This window comes from Pelecanus crispus, chromosome 1 (assembly GCF_030463565.1).
Source record: "Pelecanus crispus isolate bPelCri1 chromosome 1, bPelCri1.pri, whole genome shotgun sequence".
Classification (NCBI taxonomy): domain Eukaryota; kingdom Metazoa; phylum Chordata; class Aves; order Pelecaniformes; family Pelecanidae; genus Pelecanus; species Pelecanus crispus.
Window position 1 is genome coordinate 160400023 of NC_134643.1, and position 18197 is coordinate 160418219.

The 18197-nt window shown below is 52.7% G+C and overlaps 2 protein-coding genes across 4 annotated transcripts in view; one reads left to right on the forward strand and one right to left on the reverse strand.

The window, feature by feature from the left end:
* Positions 1-206: 206 nt before the first annotated feature.
* ING1 (inhibitor of growth family member 1) lies at positions 207-6880 on the reverse strand. Of its 3 annotated transcripts, none has more exons than XM_075709735.1 (2): positions 6626-6880; positions 207-1737 (listed from the first exon to the last, which is right to left on the reverse strand). In XM_075709735.1, the coding sequence occupies exons 1-2, from the start codon at positions 6765-6767 to the stop codon at positions 1034-1036; spliced, it is 846 nt and encodes a 281-aa protein (XP_075565850.1). In that variant the 5' UTR covers positions 6768-6880; the 3' UTR covers positions 207-1033. The 3 variants fall into 3 exon arrangements, with proteins under 3 accessions (XP_075565850.1, XP_075565857.1, XP_075565862.1); XM_075709742.1 differs by lacking the exon at positions 6626-6880 and adding an exon at positions 3563-3716; XM_075709747.1 differs by lacking the exon at positions 6626-6880 and adding an exon at positions 1829-1884.
* Positions 6881-16505: 9625 nt separating this feature from the next.
* CARS2 (cysteinyl-tRNA synthetase 2, mitochondrial) overlaps positions 16506-18197 on the forward strand; it is a 38473-nt gene continuing 36781 nt past the window's right edge. Inside the window, exons 1-2 of the mRNA XM_075728050.1 lie at positions 16506-16717; positions 16827-16877. Of these exons, the coding sequence (XP_075584165.1) occupies positions 16506-16717; positions 16827-16877 (263 nt within the window). The remainder of the gene's footprint in view (positions 16718-16826; positions 16878-18197) is intronic.

Here is an 18197-nt window from a genome sequence, read left to right on the forward strand (position 1 = left end):
AGCACCAGCTTGCTGGAGCTGCTGAGGTTAAAGACAATTTGTTTGGTTTTTTTTTTTAAAGCTATATGAATGATCATTAAACATGATTGCTAAAGAAGCAAACTGTCAAAGTTGTTTCATTTATTTCTTAATATCACAGCTGTACAATTTTCATACATACAGCAGGAAATGCACATTGGTTACACAATGGCATTTGGCTGCATTTCCAAGTATAATACAGTAAGTGCAACTCCACTTAAAAATGTACATTTATACAACTTAAACAAATTAAGGATTGCTACACTACTATCTGTGACAGTATAAAGCTTCATTTATGTTAAGTCTCATTACTAAACCACTTCCTGGTTAAATATAAAACATATTCAATCATTTTAAAATGGCCCTTGTGGTACTTGGCCAGCATATAAAATATTTGTTGTGTAAAATTTAACCATTAACTTTTTTTTTTTAAAAAATAATCCTCTAAGCCTATTTAAACATTTGCTATTGAACTGTTATACTGACACTTTGTAGCAGGAACCAAATTTTACCCTCCTTTTGTTTGCTCTTGCACTGCTTATCATCGAAAGAAGTTACATTGTAATGTATTGCAGCTTTATTCAGATACAACCAGATGGCTAAACTATTTAACAATTTTGTTCAAAAGGTAAATAACATTCTTCAATAAAGAAAACAAAATTACATTTCAGAGATATTTGTCATCAAAATTTTAATGTGTGTAGAGTGCTACCGGCACTGGGGAGAAGAAAAAAAAAAAGTATTAATTTATCTTTTAAGACCCACCCGAATATTCAGTTTAAATTCTTGTAACTTTACTTTTGGAATACATTGGTCCACAGACCACAGTCTTGTTACAGTTTACCAAATGAAAAACAAAATTGCTTATTGCCGTCCCTATAACAGGAATGGTTCAGTTTTAAACCTCCTTTAAAAATATACATTTTACAATCCTTTCACCTCAACAAAGGTGACACTGAGAATAAATACACTGGTTTGGTGGTTTTATTTTTCTTCATTAGGCAAAGTCTACAAACTACCTGTTGTAGGCCCTTTCTTTTTTCGACTTCTCCAATGCCTTGTCCATAGTTTTCTCGTTTTCTCCTCTACATTTGGGGCAGTACCACCTGCCCTTTGGTTTATGATTGAGTCCCACGCAGGAGAAGTGAAACCACTCAATGGGGCACTCGTCATTATCGCATCCTATCATTTCTCCATAGGAGACTTGGTTGCACAAGCAGTATGTTGGCTCGTTAGGGTCAATGGGAAGGTCGGGGGGAGAAGCTTCCCTCTCTGCTTTAGCCTTGGATCGTTTCTTCTTCTTGGACGTTTTTGCTTTCTTCTCCTTTGGAGTTCCTGAGGTGATGTCGTCGTGATCGTGATTATTTGAAGCATTTTCTCGATTCTCATTATTTCTTTGCCGCCTCGATCTCTTATTGTTGGGCTTTTCAGCCTGCGCGATTGTCTCATTCTTTGACTTATCTTGGCTGGCTTTCCCGCTGTTTCCAGTGGTATCATTACTCTCCTGGCAAGTCTCAAACAGTTCCACGTGGCTGTCCACTTGCCTGGTTCTGTTCTCAACGAGCTCCACCATCTGACTGACGATTTGGATCTTCTCATCCCCCAGTTCCTGACTCCGAATCAAGGCTCTCTGTATGCAGTGCAACATTCTTCTCTTCTGCACGGCATCTGTCTCTCGTTTAAATTTTTCGTAGTAATCATCCAGGTCCTTCAGAATCTCTGCAAGGAAGAAATAAAAACTATAAATACTTTCGACAAGGAGAATGGCGAAACAAAGCCTTCCCGTATTGTTCCTTCCACGCAGCAACACCTTTTTGTAACGCGCAAAGCTGATCAAAGACAGATTCCCCGAAGCTGGTATCTGACAAGGGGCTCACGACTCCAGCGGATTACTTTTGTTCTAGTCGGTCCCGCAGGAACAGAAGGCAAATGCTGATTTAGGGAAAAAAAAGGGACTAAATACAATTTTATGCACGTTGACAATTCTTCCCTCTAAACTTATCAGTAATTAAAAAGAAACAACTAACTAAACAAACGCACACACAACATCGAAAGTTCCCAAATTAATTGTAAAATTAGAAGGGAAATTAATAGCTTGTTTTCCGGGACATTTTCTGTATAACATCAATATTTTTAGTGAATGACTGAGAGTGGGAGAAAGAGAGTGGGACAGAAAGCAAGCACAAACCAGTGTAGAAATCAGATGCTGAGATACTTAATAATCACTGCCATACTTGACAGTCGATGCAGAAGAACTCCAAATACACAGGGCTAGACCCCAAGCTATGGCAAGCTTCATCCGACACTGCTGAGTTATTGTTGCTGAAAATGTGAGGCCACTTAAATCCCTAGGGCTACAGAATCAGGATTACAATATCAAAGATGTCTAGATGATTTCCTCCCTATAGTTTCTGTAAAAAAAACTGTTGCTTACTTTTTAAAACACAGGAATATAATCTTCAATAAATATTTACCGCAAAGAAGGAGATGAAAAAGTTAGAAGACAACATTAAAGATGATATGCAACAATTGGAGCAGCTAGAGCTTCTGATTTGAAATGCTAACCTTGAAAATATGTTAGACCTTGAATTGCACTGTTCCAACAGCGTATAAGAAAGAACGCTGCACAAAAGTGTTTCAGGTTTCAAGAATAGTTCTAGAAACCTATTTTTAAGCAGATGTTTTTGAGTTTCACTACGATACTCAAATCAACTTAAACATATAAGACACAGCATTTCCATACTAAGTCCTCAAAAATGTTTTTCCTGCATCTCATTTCTTCTCTGATTTTTTCCTTTCTCACAGGTTAGAACATTCTGCCTTAGAGAAGCAAAATGTACTGAGATATAAAATCTAATCTGAATTCACCTAACAGAAACCAGGATCTCATATACAGGCAAATGGTATTACCAAAACTGTCTCTGAATTTCACAAGTATGAACTTACTTTTTTTATTCCCCCGCCTTATAAGAGAATGTTGTAACAGCAATTTACATATGCAACTAATAGTTATCCTGTGATTTAGGTTTTGTCTTGCCTGGGTAGATTTTTTGAACACACGCATTCCAAATTTCTTGTGAAGACATGGAAAGCTTATGCAAGTTTTACTTTGGTTTTTAGAGCTGCAGCCCCTGCTTCTCCCATCAGTCAAGCGCGACCTGTCAGCAGGTACTGCAATGTAACCTATCTGACCAATTGCAGTATGTTATGAACTATCTTAAGCAAATGCATTTTTTCCAACTAAAAAAAAAGTAAACCCAAAAACAAACCACACACGCACAAAACACCAAAAAAACCCCCGAAACCTCTCACCACTACCACCACCAAAAAAACCCCAAATGTAGAGATGATTGAGCATTCAGGAAGACTAAAAATCTAGCGTTAATTATTTTCAATGGCTGAAATGCAGAAGTTTCATGTTCTGAGTTTTGGCACTTGACCGATGTCATCGGTCGAACCCACCCGAATCTGGTACGTAGGCATCTTTCATGAGGAGTACTTTTTCTCCTGATACCGCAAAACAGCGAGTGACTGAAGGACTTACGTCAGGCGTTACGAAAACTTCAGTTCTAGTACCGCATATACACATTCACACCACGGCACCACACCACCACCTGAAACTGCCGTATTATGCAGGAGAAAGAGCTGGCTGCGGCAATCCCGAATTCTGCAAAGCCCCGCCGAGCGCGTCCCCGGGCAGGGACACGCTTCGCCCGGCAGACCCCCGGCGAGGTGTGCCTTTTGGCAAAGGCACGCACGCAGCAAGGGCTGCTCGGCGGCAGCGTGGGGAAGGCGTTAGTCAAGCCCTGCACCAGCGAGAAGAAACAGCTCGATGGCTGCCCGCTACGGCTGGGAGGAGGCCTGCAGGCCGGTGCTGGGGGCCAGAGAGCCCCGCGGAGGCTGCCTGTGAACCGCGCTCGCCGGCCTGCCCTAGCACAGGGAGCAGAAAGCGGAGTTTTGCGCGATTGGCGTGTGACGCAATTGTTCGCCAGCTGTGAACGCACACCCCCGGGCACCGCAAACGCCACTCAGATGACCGGGAAAAAAAAAAAAAAACAACCCCAAAAACGAGCCGTGTGTTGTGAAGGTTTTATTCCCAGAACGGTGCCGTGGCCCTCGCGGGGGCCGAGACGCCGCCGTAATGGCTGCATCCCCGGGACGCCCCCTCCCACACCGCTGCCAGGGCGGCCAGCACCGGGCAGCCCAGGCCCCCGAGGGGGCGGCGGAGGCGCCTCCGCGGGCAGGAGGGGCCGAGGCCACACCGTGATGTCCGCGCCCCGCCGCCTCCCGGCCGCTACCCGCGGCGGCCCTCTCCGCCGGGACAACGGCGTTCGAGACGCGGGCGCGGCCGGCTCCCTCGGCCCGGGGAGGCGAGGGGCGGGCCGGGCCCGGCCCTCGCCCCCGCCCCGCCCCTCTGCGGCACCACCCGCCGCCCCCGGGGCCGCCCCGCAGCCCCCGCCCCCGCCGCCGAGCTGGGCCCGCCCCGCCCCGCCCCCGGCCACCCGCGTGCTCGGCGGCCGGGGGAGGGCGCCAGGCGCCGCCATCACGAGGCGGCGGGCCCTAACGGTCCTAACGGAAGGCAGCCCGCGCGCGCCCGCCGGCCGGCCGGGAAACGGCTTCGTCCCGCCGGGGCGGGGGGGGGGAGGGAACCGCCTTCTCCTAGCAACCGGCGCGGCGGCAACGCCCCGGAAGTGACGGAGCAGCTATTGTTCTCCAGCAGGAAAGCGGCGGCGGTCGTCCCTCCCCCTCCCCCCCCCGCGGTTCGCAGCGTAACAGCGGCGCAAGAGGAAGCGGGGGAGGAGGCGGCGGAGACCGGGCGGAGAGGGGCGGCGGCCCGCCCACCCTCGCGCCTATGGGAGCCGCCGAGGGGCAGAGCCCGCCCCCGCTGGCCCGGCGTTCCCCATCGGGACCAGAAAGAACCAGAAGAGTGAAAAACACCAATTAAAAAAAACGGCAGCCAACGGCAGCGGGCAGAGCGCGCTGGCGCCCGCCCCCCCAGCGCCGGCCCGCCATTCACGAGCAAGAGGAGGCGGGAAGAGCGGCGTCCGCCCTCCCGAGGGCACGTCAGTCACGCTCCCAACGCCCGCGGTTGGCCCGCCCGCCGCTGCCGCCCCAGCCAATCAGAACCCGCAGGCCGAGGCAGGCCGAGATATTCAAATCAACCCCACAGAAAAGTTGCTTTCTCGAAACGTCACGAGGAGGCGGGGCACAAGGCGGAACAGCCCGGCCCGGCGACCAATCGGCGGCGGGAGGCGGGCAGCGGCCGTCCCGTGGGGAGGCTTCCCCCCTATCAGCCCCTGCGGGGGGCGGGGCCAGCCGCGATATGCTAACGAGGGGCGTTGATAAAAGCCGCACCGACGCCGAGTCCCCCCAGCACAGCGCGGAGGCGCCCGCTGGCCCCGGCGGTGGCCGTGGCGGCGCCTGCCCGGAGCGCGCGAGACGCGCGCTGCCCGCCCTGCCCTCTCCTGCCTTCTTCTTCCCCCCGCGGCCTCCCCAGGAAGTTTCCCCCGGCCCCTTCCCCCCGGGAGCCGCCGGGGCTCCCTGGCGGGCTGCCCGGCGAGCGGCCGGGGGAACGGCAGGGCCGGCTGCCCACCCGCCCCCAAGGCCACATGCACGGGGGGCGCGGCGCGCCCGCCGCGGGGGTGAAGGGGGTTCCTTCCCCGCCCGGCAGCCCCGGCTCGTCACCGCTGCCGGCGGCACCGAATAAAGCCCTTCCCCTTCCCCCCCCCCCCCCTTCCCGAGCGGACACCAGCAAAGCAAGTGACAAAGCTGCCCCGAGCCCCGCACAGACCGGCCTCCCCTCCCCTCTGCCCGTGGGGCACGGGGGCGGCGTGCCCCGGGCGCCGGCGGAGCCGGGGAGGGGGCACTTCAGCCTCCAGCACATCCCTGAGCCCGGCCGTATCGCCCCCCCTCCCCCCCCCCCCCCGCCGCACAGCCCGCACCGCACACACGCCAGTCCCGTCCCCCCCGCCCCACGGAGCGGGGACGTGTTGCGGGGTGAACCGAAACCCACCGAGGAGGGAGAGAAGAAAGCAGACCCTGCCCCCCACTCTCGCCGAACCCCCCTCTCCTCCTTCCCTCCCTCCCTCCCTCCCTAGCTGCCTCTCTCCCCTACTACAGCCATAATGAATACTGTACATTCCTAAATGTTGTGCTGTAATCTCTCCCTCTCTGTCCACCCAGCACTTTCTTCTGTACCCCCAAACCCTTCCACCTCAGCCCCACGGCCGGGGACGGCCCCCCTTTGTGCACCGCACACCCCACTTCCCTGCCCCCGCCTTCTTGGCCAGCAATTTACACAGAAAAGCAGAGTCCTTGCTTAATAAGAGAAGCTGGAGACCTTTTGTTCCGCCCCATGACAAGAGCTAACGCTGCAGATCAGCCCCTCTCTCCCTCTCTCTCTCCCCCACTCCTCGTATCTCTCCTCCCGGCTTTCTCCCTGCTCTCACCTCCCCAAAATAAAACTACCATCCCTGTGGGGTGCAGAGGGGCGAACGGAGCCGAGGCTCAGCTCTGAAGAAAAGAAAGGGAAAGACACCCTCTTCCCCCCCCCCCCCCCCCAGCCCCACACCACGGGCACGGACACAGAGAGAGAGAAAGCACTTACCTTGATATTTGGCGTCAATTTCCCTCATCAAGGAGACATTTCGCTGCAGATCGAAGGGCATAGACTCGATGGAGTCCAGATAATCCTCCACATAGTTCACTAGGTGAAGCTGGTCTCCGTTTGCAGGACTCAACATTTTCATCCGGCAAAGAAAAAAAAAAAAAAAATCCTTCCCCACACCTCTCTCTGCCTGTCGGTCTGGGAGCAAGTGCTGCTCCCTCCGAAGACGGTAACCCCGATGAACGGCTCACTCCCTGCCCACCTCTCTCGGTAGCTCCCCCAAAAAACGAGAGAAGCTACATCTGACTCCTCTTGTGTGAAACGGAGGGAGAGAGAGACACACACACACCCTCCGCTAGTCCCCTACAGCCAGCAGCAGCTGATTGAATGGCTGTCGTTGTGGGTAATTCACGAAGGAGGTGGTAGGAACAATCAGAGGGATTTGTGTGTGTGTGTGAAGGGGAGGGGGGGGGGGAGGAGGAGGAGGAGAAAGGAGGGGGGCTTAAACCAGCTCCTCCGAAACAATCTGGAAACAAAATGCGCTCTGCAAAGTGCCTGTCAGAAGCAGCGGCAGCCCCGCTGCGTGCGCCAGCGCCGCTCTGCTCCGCTTCTCCTCCGCTCCCCCCTTCCCCGCGCTCCTCACCGCCGCCGCCGCCGCTCCCCGGTGATATTCAGGCAGCCTCCTCGCTCCCATACGCCGCGCTGGATCCAACGTGGAAAACCCAAATACCAGTTTCAAACACTTGGGAAACATTCAGCCCCGCCACGCACGGCGCATGCGCACCCCTCCCAGCGCTGTATACACACACACACACACACACACACACACACACACATACAGCCGCACGCACAGGCACACTCACCCCGCACACACACACGCACTGGCTCCCCCCCCTCCCCCTCCCGGAACCGCGGCGGGGCCGGCGCCTCTCTGCATATTCATCGTCCCTCCTCCCCTTACTCACGTTCGGGGAGGGAAGGCGAGGCAAGGCGGCGAGGGCTGCGCTCGTAGCCGGGGGGTGGGCGGCTGGGTGCCGGCGTAGGGTTGGCAAGCCCCCGCGGTTGGGCGGGGAGGGGGTAAGGCGGGTGGGTGCTGCGGTGAAGTTGCGCGGAGGCTGCGAGGAGAGCGGCCCGCGGGGAGGCTGAGGGGAGAGCCCGCGGCGCCGGGCCGGAGCTTGCGAGCGGGGGGGAAGTTGGATGCTTTTGCGCTAGGGCACGGACTTTGGAGGAGTCTCTCGCCTCCTGCGAGCGGGTGGCAGAGGCCGCGCTCAGCCCAGAAAGGAGCAGCTCCCGGGGCTTCCCCGGGAGGGACGGGGAGAAGGGGGGCACCGGGAACCATGCGACGCCACCGCCACCCCGCTTTGGGGGCAGGGCTGCACCCGGCGCGGCGCCGGACGCCGAGGAGCCGCGCTGCCTCCCGCCTCAGCGGGCAGCCGCATCAATCACCCCCGCGGCGGGTGACACCCGCCCCAGCCAATCGCCTCCTCCCTCCTGTCCCGCCCCGCCGCTGCCTCGGCCAATCGCCGCCAGGCGGGAGGGAGGGCGGGCGCCGCGGTGACAACGCTGCCCGGGATACCGGCCGCGGCAGAGGGGGCGGTAACGTGCGGCGCGGCGCATGCGCGCTGCCCGCGGCGCGGGGAGAAAATGGCGCCGCCCGTTACGGGTGGGATGGGACTACGTCTCCCAGCGGCACCCGAGCCTGCGCGCTGGCCGGCGGCGGGCTCGCCGCCGCGGCGAGGGAAGGGTTAGCGGTTGCTTGTCGGAGCGGTGGGGTGCCCCGGGGGACGCTTGGGGCTGCGTTACGGAGTAGCCCGGCGGCGGGCTGCCCCCGGCGGAACGGGCTCTGAGCGCCTCTGGTGAGGAGGAGAAGGGGCGCCCGGTACGGCCCCTCCCCGCCGGGGTGGCCCGGCGGCCGTGAGGAAGGAGCGCGCTGTCGGTCATCTCTCCCGGGGCTGGGGCTCGCCGGGGGCAGCCTGCCTTTGTTCCCTGAAGTTGCTGCCGTGGCCGTTCGTGCCCGGCCAGTAACGCGCCGGTCCTGGGGGGGCGCGGGGAGATGAGACCCTCCTTCCTCCGCGGGCTCCTCCGGGGCTGCCAAATCCATCCGTGTCCCCCTCCCCGCCCTCGTCCCGCGGCGGGGCGCCGAGCGGGGCAGGTAGGGCCGGGAAAGCTCTCCTCCCCCGGCGATGGCCGGCCCGCCCCGCCCCGCTCCGCTCCCCCCTCAGGCGGCGGGGCTCCGATCCCCCCGGGCGGCGGTGGCGGGCAGCGGGGCGGGCGCTGAGGGGAGGTGGCGGCGGCTCGGCCCCGCCCGCGGGGCCGCGCAGGGCGGGCTCCGGCCCGGCGGGGTGCAGCGGCGTTGCCAGCGCTGCCGGTTTTATCTCGTCCTTCGTGAGGGGGATGCGCTCGCGTTTAACTGGCATTTCCTCCCGGGAAGTCCCCGGAGCCCGCAGGCAGCCGGTCCCGCCAGGATCGGCGGGGTCGGGTAGCGAGGAGAGGGGAAGGCGAGTCTGGAAAAACTACCCGAGCTCCAGCGAAGCAAAACAAGGCACGCTTTCTGCCTCTCATGTTTGGTTTTATTTCTTTTTTTTTTTTTTTTTTTTAAAAACGTCACTGGCAATCCCCTAATTTAGGGGAGACTGACTCATCATTTCTAAACGCTCAGACTTGCTGGTGCAGTCGTTGTTTACTGAGGCACTGATGTCCTGCTTCTTCTTGTAGGGAACAGAGGGAGCAACGGCCTGACTAAGGACCTCAGCATCTTAACCCCATAAGTATTTCTGCTGCTGTCATCACCTCGGTGTCTGAACGCCCAGAGTGGGGTTTTCAGGGGAGCACAGGCAGCTATTTTACCGATCCCTCCAGTGGAAGCCAACCACCAAAATAACTTTGGAGGAGCGGAGCCTGTCTTCCGTAGCATAGAGCAAGCCCATTTTGAACTGACCTTGCTCCACTCCTTTGGGCAGATTACAGAGGGCAGTTGCTCATTTTCTGAAGATACCTGTGAGTTCTCTGTTCTTTTCTTCCCCTCAGTTTCTGTTTCCATGAGTTGCTGTACTTGCTGATGTAAACCTTGAAAACCTGAGATCTTAAGTATGTAAATGATGATGAGTACTACGGCATCTAGGCAGTGCTCCAAGCCAGTGTTTCTGGACCTGTGTGCTCTGCTTTACGGTGGCATCAAGAGGGAGTTGTGTAATGGCAGCACTAGCCCGTGAACACCTAAATTGTTGGCACCACTGTGGTAGTTACAGCCTGTTTCACCCTTGCCTTGAAGAAGCTGAGCTGCTGTCAGCAATTAAAGGTAGTTGACAGTCCCCTGGCTAGTATAAGAACCCAAGCCAATAATTATGACTCAGTAGAGGCAAGACATCTGAAAAGAATTCACGAGTCCCCCCCAAAAAAAAAGTCATTCTTGCAAAAAAGTTAACCACCATTCTAGATGCACAGTAGTAATTACACACACAAATAAGAAATCCGTCTGTAAAAGTACCTGCTAATCTACTAAACAAGAACTTCTTATAGACAAAACTCCTTATAGACAAAAAAAAAAAAAAAAAAATTAGGAAGGTACGACTTTCAAGTGCAGTTGTGGCCTGCTAGGCTTCAGTAATTTGCTCAAAAGTATTGATAGGCTTGGATGCACTGAGGATAGAGAGCTTGGTATCAGCTGCCTCTTCAAAGTGCCATCTACTAGATCTTCCTGTTAGCCCCTCCTATGTTGCCAGGAGAGTGACAGAAAAAAAAAAAAAGTCATTGGACCTTGCACAAGTCCTACAGAAAGGATGGGACTGAGCTCACCTGAGAATGCATTTGGTATATGCTTTGAAGGTCCTCTTTCACAGTTCCCAAAGATGATTCTCAGTGCTTTGTGTAGTGCTGTAATCGTGTATACCAGTACCCAGAAATACATATTCTCTGTAGCCCCCTCTAGGCTCAGCAGCATGTTAGGCATCTTATTAGGAAGCCAGGAGGGGGAAATCAGGTGTATGTGTACATCTCCAGGTTGGAAAGTTTTGGAAGATGTGGAGCTGACACCCATTGCCCATTTCTGCTTCTTTTCCTCTTCCTCCTCTGCTTGCTTTTTACTTTGGCCTCTTGCCTCTGAACTGCAGTAGGTGAGAAATGAGAGATTCTGAATGGAGTTTCAGTTGTTCTTTTGCATTAGGGGCCCGTTTCTTACTCTGGTGGAGCACGCACAAGTAGAAGTGTAGGGAACGATTGCCATGTGTCAGAGAAGGAAGAGACTTGTGGGCTTCATTTTCTTCCTATTTTCTATACTTCACAGGAGGATCAAGTATCTAACTCCTCCTCCTTCTGCTTCTGAGCCCCCTTGTTCTGATCACAAGAAGTCTTTCCTGTTCAGAAACCTGAATCGCTGGGTTTTTCAAAAGTTTCTTAAGGCTGTTACCTTACTAAAGATCTAAATTCACGGCAGGGGGAATCCAGGGAACTTATAACCAGATCAACAACTCAGGCATCTACTGTGTAACATACATATAATGTATATAAACTACTATATAACATATAAATATTCCAGTCATTATGGTTATTCCATCTCATCAGCATAAAGTTCAGAATTCTTAACATGGGGAACATAAAATCCCAAACCTCCAAACATGTTCTGCAAATGCAGATACTGAATATATGAGGATAGCTGGTATAAGGAATTCTGGCTGCCTCCTTTCTCTTTCTCTGCCTTCGTTGAATATTGCTATATGAAATACTATGTAATTACTACAGCTGTGTCTCTATTTATTAGAAAATATAGTGTCTTCTGATCATTAGTCATTATACTTCATAGGTACAGACGAATCATGTGAGTTATTCCTTCTAATGAATTGCTGGTTTTCACTGTTTAATAGCTTAATCCCTCCCTTCTACAGTTATGTATGGGGTTTTTTTGCTTGTTTGTCTGTTTACTTTTTATGAGGCTAAATTCATACTTACCTGGGTGATGATAATAGAATTTTACAAGTCTGTTCATTTTGCTTATGCTTGAAGATTACGAAACAAAACTGCAAAGGGTTAACATGCAAGATGAGCAGAGCTGAGGTTTGCAAGTATGAAGACCAGCAGGCAAGTCATAGTTCACGCTTTCATGCAATATGCATTGTCTGTGCATTGGACAGTGTACGCCATTTACAGATATTTGGGCCAGAAATACCTGTTCATGTCAGCAAATGCTGTGGGATTAATGGATTCCAAAATCTGGAAAACAAATCTAGCTAAGTTGGCCCTTTTTCTGCTTCTCAGTAAAGGCTCGAGAACTTCACGAATTTCTCAAACACTTATGAATGTAAGCCTACTATTCTAAAGATTTTTTTTTTTTTTTAAGTCGAGTCCTGCTTAAGAAAATGGGTATTTCACTGGATACAGCTCCTCATCTCTTCCTCTGCTTGTCCTGAGACTGTTGCACTCACTGCCTCTTTTCACATCTGTTTTCTGGCTGCTGCCATCTCTTTCTTGCACCTGCTGAGCCTAGTGAGCTTGAACAGCACCCGCATTAAAGGTGAGCAAAAAATTCCCACTGGAACTAGTAATTGTGCATTGCAGTACGAGGCCAAGGCAGAAATATGTCTGAGTTGTGCCAACATGGAGCCAGCACAGATCACAGGGAGCTTATTCCACGGGCTCCACATTCCCACAATGAGTTCGAGAGAGATGCACCTCAACAGTTGGAAACCACGGACAAAGACACCAATCTGGCCCCTGGCTGAATTCATACCAACCCTCAGGCTTGTTTCTGTAAACCATGGCGCAGGACCCAAACACTTCTGATGAAAAACAGGCAGCGTTTGTTTGAGCAGTTGACAGGTAGGTTGTCTGAACAACAGTAGACGGTGTTAAAAACTCGGGGTCCAGCCTAGTAGGCTTTTGATAAGAGCAGGAAAGTTTATTTTGCTCTTTATGTCCACCAACAGAATTTGCATTGCGGTTTTATTTCATTTCCCCAGAATCACTCTTTCAGAATAGGTATCTCAACATGATTTCTCTTTTATAAAACATACCCTTTACTTTGTGAATATCTGGGGGAACGGCCACTCAACATTTACAACATTTCTGAGTAAAGCATTTGTAATAAGCTTGAGACAATTTTTATTCTCCTTTTAAAAATCAAATGAGATTCTCAGACAAACTGATACACACCTAGGTTTTGTAAAAATAGAAGGACTAGAAAAGCTAAGTCAAAATGTGTCTGTTATTACAGACTACTACAGAATGCTAAGAGAAATTCAGTCCACTGCAGTAGATTTAGCTCATCTTTGCTTTTGGTTTGTAGTTTGTCTTTACAACCTTCCACCCCCCCCCCCCACCCCCCCCTTATTTTCTCGGGGTCAGATTCCTTGCCGGGTTCCTGAACTAGAATCTGACAAGAAGGGCCACAGATAGTGGACACGTGCTCTTGATAACACAACAAACGCAGCCTTTTCCCTCTGTCAACAATTCTAAGACGGTGTGGTTTCATTTTTCAGAAGAAAAATGCAGCACCTTTAGCAATAGGGGGAAAACTGTAAAACCTTACAAAGCATGTATCTCTTAATAAATAGAAAGGAAAAATGAATTTTTAGCTTAAGTTTTGTTTATTTACTTATGATACAAAATGTGCTCTGGGACTTGCCCACTGATCTTACCTCTCGGGGACAAATCCTGTAGGGAGTCCTGGTCTGTTTCCTGGGACTGGAAACTGGAAAATACATGAGGAACCAGGACCCCCCCAAAGATCCTCCCTGCCCACCACAGAAGTGTTGCAGAGCTGCTGGTTGAGAGAACATGCAGCTGTGCTTCTACCAGATTTTTCCCTTTCGATCAAGCCCGGAGGGGAAACATCATCTTCTTGCATATGCAGATAAAGGGATAGAAAATATATAAACCCATTCTAAGGCATTGAGGAGTCACCTCTTTACCTTAGCGTTTCAGTTTTTATTTTAAAAAAAAAGTTTTAGCATTAATGGCTCCTAAAAAGAGCGTGAGAAGAATGACCTGACAATATTAAATACATGGGTGCTCCCTTGAAACAACAGTTTTCCTGAAGCCCAGACAGACACACCTCAGTGGGATTTTGACTAAGAGATGTACTGCTCTGCAGACCCCATCTCCTACTAGCTATTTGGCAGAAAATACAGAAGTAACAGGAGTACAGCAGGCCCAGGCCTGGTATCAATCAGGTATACCCTGGCAACCTCTAAAGGCATCTTCCACTCCAGGTGGAAGCAAAGACGAGTTTCCTGATGGGGGCAGAAAATCCTTTGCCGCCGTTCTGCCTCTCTGGTAGACGAGTGTGGTCTCATTCCACATATCCCAAGCCAGGAATAAAGGTATTGGGAAGGGCGTTATAGGTGGCGTAAGTAGAGGTGTGCTTACAGCCACAGACTGACTGTTTCCGAGAATGTCGGTCAGTATTTTTAAGATGCGTAATTTATGGTTCTCATCCATCAGGATTAGTAATGCTTTTCATTTTAAACTTCTTTTCATTTCTAAACTTCTTCTAGTACTAAAGTGCATGTAGAATACTTTACGTCGTTCCACTGAATTTATTCTACTGCATTAAAACAAATCTAAAGTGTGAGCGATGTTAACTGTTTATTTCAGGCATTTAATAATAACTGTGGCCTTTCCTGCCCTCAGTAAAATAGTGTTTTATAGCAGGACATAGAGGTTTCTGGACCAAATGCTAAAAGCTGGCCTGGATAGGACAGACACTAAGCCTTCTGAAACCACCGGGGAAAGAAAAAGCTCTCGCAACATTCTTCTGATCTGTTGGCAGTTTCATCCACAACGGCTAAACCTGGAATTAAGGCTAAAAAACACCCATTGTTATACTTAGTATTGATTTGGACTCTGTCACAGTGCTTGGCACCGTACGGAACAAAGAAGGCAACAGAGTTAATGACAACTATTAACAGGATGTGTGTTGAACGGCAAAGACATCAAAACCGGCTCACTATGGAAACTGAAATAATTGGCTTGTGAAGCTTCCTGAGAAACATATAAAGCAAACATTTACAAAGGTTATTGGATGGTATCTTCAGTTTCATCCCAGCTAGTCTCCAATTAGCAAGCCCATAAACCAGTTTTCTTACTTCATCAAAAAGTTAAGATTGTTAAATGAAAAATATTGTGGACAGTGCATATTAAGGAAAAAAGAAAACATCGTCACTGGTAGGGCTTTATATCTGACACTCTCTAAAATGAAGCAAGATGTAGACTGCAATCTATTATTATGTCAAAGCAATGATTTTAAATGATCATATTGCACATGAGAAAAGTCTATCAAACCTGCCCCTGGCAGATGGAAGAGGAAACAATACAAGGGCTTCTGTGAGGCAGTTCACTACAGGCAGACCTATGCCCCGCAGCGTCCGGTCAAGAAAGGCTGCGGTATCATCTTCCTCCCAGAAGCCAAGGAGACGCTTTAGCAGGCGAGTGGTCGGGGAGACCCGAAAAGGCTCCGCTCTGAACAGCCTGCTTAGAGGCGCGTACAGAGAAAGGCAGTCGGCGGCGGGGCAGACAGCATGCACCGATGGTTCACCCTCTTCTCACAGAAGAGCAAGGGTGGCTGCAGCTGGAGCTAACAGGCCTCAACTTCAACACGTGCCAACAGGGTGCTTCCTAAAAATGGCAGCAGACCCGCGGTACTCCTTGCCAAAGGCTGGAGTTGATGTGGGTTCACGGAGGCTGTGGAATTCAACGGTAGAGCGATCTACCAAGGGAAGGTAAAAAAATGGGCGGAGGAAGCGGGGGAAACCAAGCCCAACGCATTTGGCCGAGAAAGGCATCTGGTTGGAAGCTGGGAGAGTAGCAGGCAAAATATAATACACGCTTGTGGAGTTCTCACTTGTTTCTTTGGTACCTGCTCGTAGTTACTTTTGGAAACGAGGTGCCGGTTAAAAAAGGCTCTTGGCACCCTTACCTCTGTTCTGTTATACTGTTTTTCACTCTAGTTAAGCAGCTCCTCATTTCTCAAGTAGATCAAGGCACTGCAGGCAGTCAAGCTCCATTTCCTTGGTACACTCTGAAAGAAAGGAAAAAAAAAAAAAATCCACAATGAGATGAGAGAAGCATCATCAGAAAGCACAGGTCCTTTGCGTGTCCTGACAGCGGAAAGGAAGCGGACCCCGACAATCGGCCGGCTACTGCACAGGTACCTCCCTGAGCACCCAGCAGCTCAGGGCGGCTTTGAAAATACCCAGGTCGGGTAGGGCTTTATGCAGGTGCGTGGGGGTAAGGGTGGGTGCGTGTGTGTGCGCGCACAGGTGTTTTTTGAGGCTCTGCTTTATTAAGTCCAGCTTGGGAACACCACACCACGTTTTTCTTCCAGGGGCTAGCAGGCTGCCTGCCGTTCCCCTGACCGGCGAGGCACCGTAAGATGGACTCACCCCCGTCTGCCCACATCGACTTGACGCCGCAGAGAGTTTTGTTAAACTATCACGTATTTCCTACAAACACCCCCCAACTCAAAACCGCGCCGGCGCGGCTGCCCCGAAGCCCACGGCTGGCTACGCGCAATTTCGGTCGAGCTCAAGCTGGGGCAGCGCCCGAGCCAAGCCGGCAGCCCCGCCGCCGCGGTCCCCAGCCGCACCCCAGCCCGCCGGACTCACCGCGGGGCCGCTCCCGGGGCCGCCCGGGCCGGGCCGGGGGGCAGCGGGCGGCAGCGGCCTCAGCGTCCACCCCGCGGCCCGGCCCCGCCCGCCGCCCGCAGCAGGCCCCTCCTCTTCCTGCCGCTCCGGCTGTAGCTACCCCGCTCGCCTGCTGTTCGCCGGTACAGGCGGCGCGGCTGTCGCGGCGACAGGCGAGGCGGGTTGTGCCCGCTCCCCTCGCCCCCTCCCCGCGGAGAGGCGGAGCCGCCGGCTCCCCGCCCGCCCAGGCCCGGGGGGCTGTGGCCATGCTGCGCGGAGCGGCGGCGGCCCGGCGCTGCGGCTCCGGCCTCGGGAAGGCGGCAGCGGCACCGGCGGCGGCGGCGCGGCGATGGTGCAGCGCGGCGTGGCGGCGGGAGTGGGTGCCGCCGGCGGGGCGGGAGAGCGGGATCGTGGCTTACAACAGCCGGAGCCGGAGCAAGGAGCCGCTCGTACTGGCCACGGAGGGAGTGGCGACCTGGTAGCGGCGAGGCGGGCGGGTGCGGGGCCGCCGGGGGGACCGGGCCGCGGGGCCGAGCCCGCCGGCCCTGCTGGGGCTGACGGCCGCGCTTTGCCTCCCCTCTGCGCAGGTACAGCTGCGGGCCGACGGTGTACGACCGGGCACACCTCGGGCACGCCTGGTGAGCGGCGGCTGTCCCCAGTACCGGCGGGGGGGGTGCTGGTTTGGGGGGGGAGGGTGGGATGTCCCGTCCTGCGTGGGCACGGCGCGGGTGGGAGCCGCGGCAGCGGGCCCCGTGTGTCGGGGTGCCGGGCCCCGTGTCGGGGTGCGGGGCCCCGCCGGGAGCCGCTGCGGGGGGCTGGCACCTCGCCTCCTGCGCCTCGCAAAGGGCAAAATCCTGTTTGGGTCTCCCCCCCCCTCCCCGGCCTGGGGAAGCGCGGGGTGGGGGGCTGTTGGTGCAGCTCGTCCAGAAAGAAGCACTTGCGGGGTGAGAAGTGTTAAGTGTGAAGAGCACGGGGTTTTTTGGTAGGCAGGGCGAGTCATTTCGGGTCGTATCGGCACCGCATGAGCTCTGTGCGGAGGAGCTGGGCTCCCGGAGCAGAGCCTCCTGGCCGTGGGAAATGGTAGATGGCTCCCACTCGAATTGGGGTCGGACACGGGGTCAGCACCAGGGAAGAGCCGTTCAGGGTTGACTATTAAAAACATGCTTTTAGGGTTAACGGATAAAAGCATCTGTTCTTCAATGTCAGAAAGCCCAGGTAGTTTAAAGGTCTTTTTGCACGTAACAGTTCAGTGGCTTACTGTGTTTTAAAAAAAAAAAAAAAAACAAACAACCAAACAAAACAGCACAGCATTTTCTCCATAAGTAATTTGGATAATTACAATAATAAACCAGCTTCATTATAAGTAATTTTGGAAAAAAACTTTAAATACACCAGAGAAGGTTGCTGCCAGTTGTTTTAAAATGCACCCGATGAGAAGACGGGCAGGGTGCCTGCGGGCTCCTGTGAAGCTGAGGGGACTTGGGGCAGCTCAGCTGCTCTTCAGCTCCTGTCTCCTAATTCTTAAAAGAACAAGGCACATTGGGCTCCTTGGAAGCGCAGGTGTTTCTCGGATAATAGTCATCTGCGTGAAGGTCAGATTCTGTGTATTGGAGTAATTCCCTTTTAATGCAGGGCATTACACAGCCTCTGGTCCCATCTCAACTTCATTCAGAAACTTGCGTTGAATTTTGCTCAGTGTTGAGTTATCGCAGTACTGCACAACTGCTCCTTCTTTCTGTAAAAGGGAAGTTTTAAAATACCAATCATGTAAAAATACTGTTGGCAACCTCTCCTTAAACACTGCTATACTGTTGTGTGTATGTGGCGGTGTCTTTTTCCTCCTTGCTTTTGCCCAGTCTTGGCAGACAACTAACCAAGCTTTTTACTGGTGATCTAAAAATCAAGAAAATGAGATCTTGAATTATTTTGTTTGTGCTTAGTGTCTTCAGGAGAACTTT